The sequence below is a fragment of the Chiloscyllium plagiosum genome, unplaced genomic scaffold (assembly GCF_037043375.1).
Source record: "Chiloscyllium plagiosum isolate Xiang-an unplaced genomic scaffold, Cpla_swu_hap1 HiC_scaffold_3, whole genome shotgun sequence".
Classification (NCBI taxonomy): Eukaryota; Metazoa; Chordata; class Chondrichthyes; order Orectolobiformes; family Hemiscylliidae; genus Chiloscyllium; species Chiloscyllium plagiosum.
The window spans coordinates 108,948,621-108,954,938 of NW_028270141.1; the positions used below are offsets into that span (position 1 = coordinate 108,948,621).

At 39.5% G+C, this 6,318-nt stretch overlaps 1 protein-coding gene across 2 annotated transcripts in view; it reads right to left on the reverse strand.

The window, feature by feature from the left end:
* Nucleotides 1–6,318, reverse strand: part of ttk (ttk protein kinase) — a 46,659-nt gene that overhangs the window by 4,599 nt on the left and 35,742 nt on the right. For both annotated transcript variants that reach the window (XM_043686959.2, XM_043686958.2), the window contains exons 19-21: nt 6,086–6,262; nt 2,877–2,967; nt 1,107–1,201 (exon numbers count right to left, since the gene is read on the reverse strand). In XM_043686959.2, the coding sequence (XP_043542894.2) occupies nt 1,107–1,201; nt 2,877–2,967; nt 6,086–6,262 (363 nt within the window). The remainder of the gene's footprint in view (nt 1–1,106; nt 1,202–2,876; nt 2,968–6,085; nt 6,263–6,318) is intronic.

Below are 6,318 nucleotides of genomic sequence, written 5' to 3' on the forward strand. Positions count from 1 at the left end.
TGAATAGGAAGGGTTTGGAGGGATATGGGCCGGGTGCTGGCAAGTGGGACTAGATTGGGTTGGGATATCTGGTCGGCATGGAAAAGTTGGACCGAAGGGTCTGTTTCCGTGCTGTACATCTCTATGACTCTATGTCACCGTCACTTTATAAAAACTACCATATTAATACTCTCCTCTGTTGAGTTGTCTCTGCACTATCTGACCTCATCTCCCTAGATTTGATCCCTTCCCCTGTTTAATGAAAAACTCTCACAACTTCCCTAGTTATGTGGCTCACTAAACCACTGATCCCAGCATGGTTTGTGTAGATTATCTGAATAGTACAGCCCCCTCATTATCTCCTACACTACTGCCAATACCCTACAAGTTCAAACTACATCTACTCAATCAGCCTTTGAACCACATATTCACTTCTCTCATTGAAGTAACAACTACCTCATGTTGACAATGCAGATCTTCTTTCCTCATCCTGCCTTTGTCTTTGGTGCCCATATGAGCAATGGAGACTGGATCCTCCTATTTCACTCTAGAAATCTCCCTAGTCCTGAGCTGGTACCCCAAAAACCCTAGCAGCAGGTAAAGTGCCGATTCCTTGCACCATGCTATCACCCGCTACTACTAAATTCCTTTTTGCTCGCCTTATTTGAATGGCTGCTTGCATTGGGAGGATAATTTCTCGGGAGGAGATCACAATGTAGGAACCAAGTTTTTTTAAAAAAGACGTTTCATTCTGAAAACAGAAGTGAGGAGAACTTATTTTCTCTCGTCGGGCCATTGAATTCTTTGCCACAACAAGCAGTATTCTATAGATTTTTAATTGGCAAGTGAGTTGGGGCATTAGGGGATGGAGGAAGCAGAGGCACGAGGGATAATATGTTTGGACATTTCCCATTAAATGTGGCTTTGAAAACTAAAGAGAGAAAAAGATTCCAGCTGAGCAGATGTTCTTGTAAATGTTTCAAGTAATATGAAACAGTCAGGATAAAGTATTTTATAAACGAACATTTCCCCATCTACAGAAAAACAGCATTTTCTAATTTAGATAAATGTTATAAAACTATTGCATACAATCCCAAAATTGAAACAAAAGTCAGTATATGACTTACTTTAGTTGCCCTTGTGATGCTGTTTGGAGAATTCAGAGCTACCAGCTGGCTTAAGATGTGATGCATTTCTTTTCTAGATGTCTTGCTGGGTTCATCTACCATGTGAAATAAAATAGTATTCATTGTTATCTCCAACACAAACATTTTCAAACAGTTCAGTAAGATAGAGGAACACCATTTTTAAAAAGCTACCCTCAAATACAAATTGAACTCAAATCAGAAACCAATGTTTGGGAGAAGATTTGTAGCTCGGGTGCTTGTTGTTGTGGTTCTGTTCGCCGAGCTGGGAATTTGTGTTGCAGACGTTTCGTCCCCTGTCTAGGTGACATCCTCAGTGCTTGGGAGCCTCCTGTGAAGCGCTTCTGTGATGTTTCCTCTGGCATTTATAGTGATTTGTACCTGCCGCTTCCAGTTGTCAGTTCCAGCTGTCCGCTGCAGCGGCCGGTATATTGGGTCCAGGTCGATGTGCTTATTGATTGAATCTGTGGATGATTGCCATGCCTCTAGGAATTCCCTGGCTGTTCTCTGTTTGGCTTGTCCTATAATAGTAGTGTTGTCCCAATTGAACTCATGTTGCTTGTCATCTGAGTGTGTGTCTACTAAGGATAGGTGGTCATGTTGTTTCGTGGCTAGTTGGTGTTCATGGATGCGGACCGTTAGCTGTCTTCCTGTTTGTCCTATGTGGTGTTTTGTGCAGTCCTTGCATGGGATTTTGTACACTACATTTGTTTTGCTCATGCTGGGTATCGGGTCCTTCGTCCTGGTGAGTTGTTGTCTGAGAGTGGCTGTTGATTTGTGTGCTGTTATGAGTCTTAATGGTCGCAGTAGTCTGGCTGTCAGTTCAGAAATGTTTTTGATGTATGGTAGTGTGGCTAGTCCTTTGGGTTGTGGCATGTCTTTCCCTTAGGCACCTGTTGATGAAATTGCGGGGGTATCCGTTTTTGGCGAATATATTGTATAGGTGTTCTTCTTCCCCAATACCCTGAAAGAAAGACTTTTCTGTTTCAAGGATATATCTAATTCCCTTTTAAAAGTTACCACTGAATCCTCTTCTCTCAATTTTTCAGGTAGTGCTTTGCAAATCGTGACAAGTTTGCTGTGCCAAAATAACTCTACGCTATATTTTACGATAAAACAGTTAAGTGTTAGCTCTAGCAAGGTTCTCAGTGATCTTGAGCAGGTTTTCTTGGACTAATCTTCCAAAACTCGCTTCATTATCTAAGCACTATGCTCATGTGGGCCCTGGCTCATCATTTTCTCCCACTGTCCATAGGCTGAGGTTCTGGTCTATGAGGGGACCTGGCAGCGCTGCCATCTTTAATGCCCAGCCATGCATCCAGTCAAGCACAAAGCTGACCTGTATTGTTTATTTTAATTGCTATGGTCATATCGATTGGCATGCAGTTCCTGCCTGAGCAACGTGCCCCACATTTTAATGACATAATGAAGGAGAAGGCAGCTAGCTGGAGTGATTACGTTATTTCTCACTCTTTCATGTTGGGAATTGTTGATGAATAGCTCCGATTGCACATGTATGCAAATAGGCTTCTTTCCACTCACTAGCAGGAATCGCACCTCACCATTTCAATCCTTATCTGGAAAATGACACTCTTGCTCTTGATGGTAGGAAGCTATCACTGGCCTTTTCTCAACTTTCTCACAATGCCCATGTCATGCAGGGACTGAAATATTGCCATCCTTTGTTTTTTTTTCTTTGTTAATTATCCTAAAAACCATGTCAACAACTTATTGCAAGATTAAATGACTTACCTGCCTGTTGCCGAACTTGGAGGTGGACGTAAGGATGATCAAGCAATGCAGCGATCGAAATCCTTTCCTTCGGATTCCTTATCAAGCATTTCTATTGATATAAAACAAGTTTTGATTCATGTAAATATTTAGTTGTATTACATAGTTTCGTTTTCCAATTAAAAGTTAGACATCAAATTCCAATCTCAAAAGACTTGGTGCAGTTTAACACCTAGTGCAGTGAATTAAAGAATGACTATAATATTTCTGTTTTGGAGGTACCGATATTGGACTGGGGTGTACAAAGTTAAAAATTCCACAACACCAGGTTAATAGTCCAACTGGTTTAATTGGAAGCACTAGCTTTCGGAGCGCTACTCCTTCATCAGGTGGGTGTGGAAAACACAATTGTAAGACACAGAATTCATAACAAAAGTTTACAGTGTGATGTAACTGAAACTATACATTAAAAAATATCTTGATTGTTTGTTAATTCTTTCATCTGTTAGAATGACCATGTTAGTTTCACTTCTTTCATATGTAAATCACAAAACTTTTTCAAAACGTTACATTCTCAGTTCCGTACCTCAACCGGGACCTTGGGTGCATGTCACACTACAGGTGATCACCATTGCACTATACACACACACACACACATTTGTGAGGTGAATTTGTACTTTGCTCAAAAACTGCATCAATCCATGTAAGGTTCTGTTAATTCATTTTTTTAGATTAGAATCAGTCTAAACATTATGGTACAGACAGGGGGCTAACACCTTCAACACATTATCTGGGTTGACACCAATTCTTAAAGTTAACCTGAGAATGTAACTTTAAAAAAAAGTTTTGTGATTTACATATGAAAGAAGTGAAACTAACATGGTCATTTTAACAGATGAGAGAATTAACAAACAATCAAGATATTTTTTAATGTATAGTTTCAGTTACATCATACTGTAAACTTTTGTTATGAATTCTGTGTCTTACAATTGTGTTTTCCACAACCACCTGATGAAGGAGCAGTGCTCTGAAAGCTAGTGCTTCCAATTAAACCTGTTGGACTATAACTTGGTGTTGTGTGATTTTTAACTTTATAATATTTTTACTTTCTTAATTGATTAAATTACACTATTTAAACATGGAATTTTATTGCAAAATTCAAGAATGTGCACATACTGAAGTATGAAGTCAGATTTACTTTTTCCTTTTCTCTCCACCAAACAGATGAGAATCAAAACCAGACAGTTGCACCTTAGAGCTCAAGTCTTTACAGCTCAGAAGCAGGCAAACTTATCCAAGCTTTGGTGCTGAATCTTTATTAGATTTAAAACAAACATACCACTGCTTAGAATTTCAATAGATTTGTGTCTTCATCTACTTCAAATATTTTTTTACTTATCCTGTAACAGATGCAACCATCTCCCCTTTAACTATTGCTAGTGGTACATCATTCCAAGCTTCAAAAACAAATTGCATGATGAAATGCTTCCAAATTACATCCTCGCAGTTTGAGAATTCTCTCAAAATAGAATTTTCCTGTTCACCAGGTAAATATTTTCTACTTTAAAAAGCAGTTAAATTTCCACAGTTTCTTATCGATGAATGGAAACCTCACTGTCTCCTCAACTATTCATTCCTCAGGTCTTTTATGGGAAATCTATGCCGTAAGCTCTCAATAATTTTGGAGGTTCTTATAATAATGAGGAACAAAAAACTAAAATACTCAATCACTTTTTAGGAGATGGGGAAAGGAACACGATAACATGCAAGCATATTAGGATTATTGCTACATGGTGACTAAACAATATGGATTCACTGGTCTGAATAGCCTGTTGTCACTTTGTATTTTCTAAGTGTAAGGCAAACATTTATAAAAGTTCTAAGACTTAGCACTTCAGTTACTAGTCAGAAAATAAGTTGAACTTTCCACCACTTGAGTGTAGTGTGGAGTGGTGTCAATTTTCTTTTGCCTGTAAATCCAACTCTGTTAGCCATGGCACTTTTCATTTGACGGGAAAACAAGTTTCTCTGTTTCTAAAACGGGAAAACATTTCTAAAGTTTCTCTGCTGTCCTGCTTCTACTTCCACACCTTTCATTATGCTTACTATGATGATGCTGCTCCTTTAACAAGATTATGTTGTCCTTGGGATTTTTCAGGTTGTAGAAGCACAGGTCCTGAAGTGTCTGGAGTTGAACAGTTTTAGAGCCAGTTTGATTATAGCCAACAGATACTGCCGTAGGAAAAAGGCTTTCAAGTTTTAAAAAAGACACTTGTACAATGAAAGAGGAGTGGCCAGTTAGTTCAGCTTTTCTCTGATTTAATTTGGTTTTTGGCAGTGTGGCTATTCACTGAAACTTGCTGGACCCAAAGAAGCAGGTCTGATTCTCCCCTCTCTCTGATATCTCTCCTGTAAGACCGTGTGTTTGATTTTACCTTTTGTGCCAAGGGGTATTCAATGGGTATTGTTGCAAGTATTGGGAACAGCAACATTAAGTTGGGATAGTCTGTTGGATCTTCAGATAGGTTACGTTATTCGGTATTCTGTTCTCTTTTGTGCTTCATTCAGTAATTTTGTAAATAAATTCTCTTTTATATAAAACCACGTGGTTTGACCAACTGCATCCCTCCTGGAATACCCACATTACAGATTCTTAAAACAATTAGCAAAGTAAGGGTCTGGGCCACTTTCTTAAAATGTTTTGAGGGAGTCTGGCCTGGTCCATAGGTAAGATTTTCTCCCACTCCAGTATCTTTTCTAACCCATCACATCAAATTCATGGGCTCTAATCCAGATGACTGGATTGCCTGCTGTCAGGCATAAAGATGTTTCCATCTTAGCACTGCTGCCTCACAGCGCCAGAGACCCAGGTTCAGTTCCCGCCTCAAGCGATTCTTCTGTGTGGAGTTTGCACATTCTCCCTGTGTCTGCGTGGGTTTCCTCCGGGTGTTCCGGTTTCCTCCCACAATCCAAAAAATGTGCAGGTTAGATGAATTGGCCATGCTAAATTGCCCGTAGTGTTAGGTGAAGGGGCAAATGTAGGGGAATGGGTCTGGGTGAGTTGCGCTTCAGCAGGTCGGTGTGGATTTGTTGGGCCGAAAGGCCTGTTTCCACATTGAGTAATCTAATCTAATCCAATCCAACATTTTCTCCTTTACTCAAGTTTGATTTTTGAGATATTTTAAAATTAAGTGTGGTTTTAAAAGGTTGCTTGGCCGAACATTGCATACCTTCAGTACATCAAGAAGATCTGTTTCTAGAATACTGGGGAACTTTATTTCATAGTTTGGATCTGTAATAGCCTGCAGTTTGGTGATATGGTTTGTAAGGTGCTGAAATGGAGTCTTCCCGTAAGTCATGTAATACAAGATACAGCCAAGGGACCATACATCACTCTTTGGACTGATCTGCAGTAAAAAACACAATGAAATTTTAGGCATTATACAATGCAGTGGCCCAATAA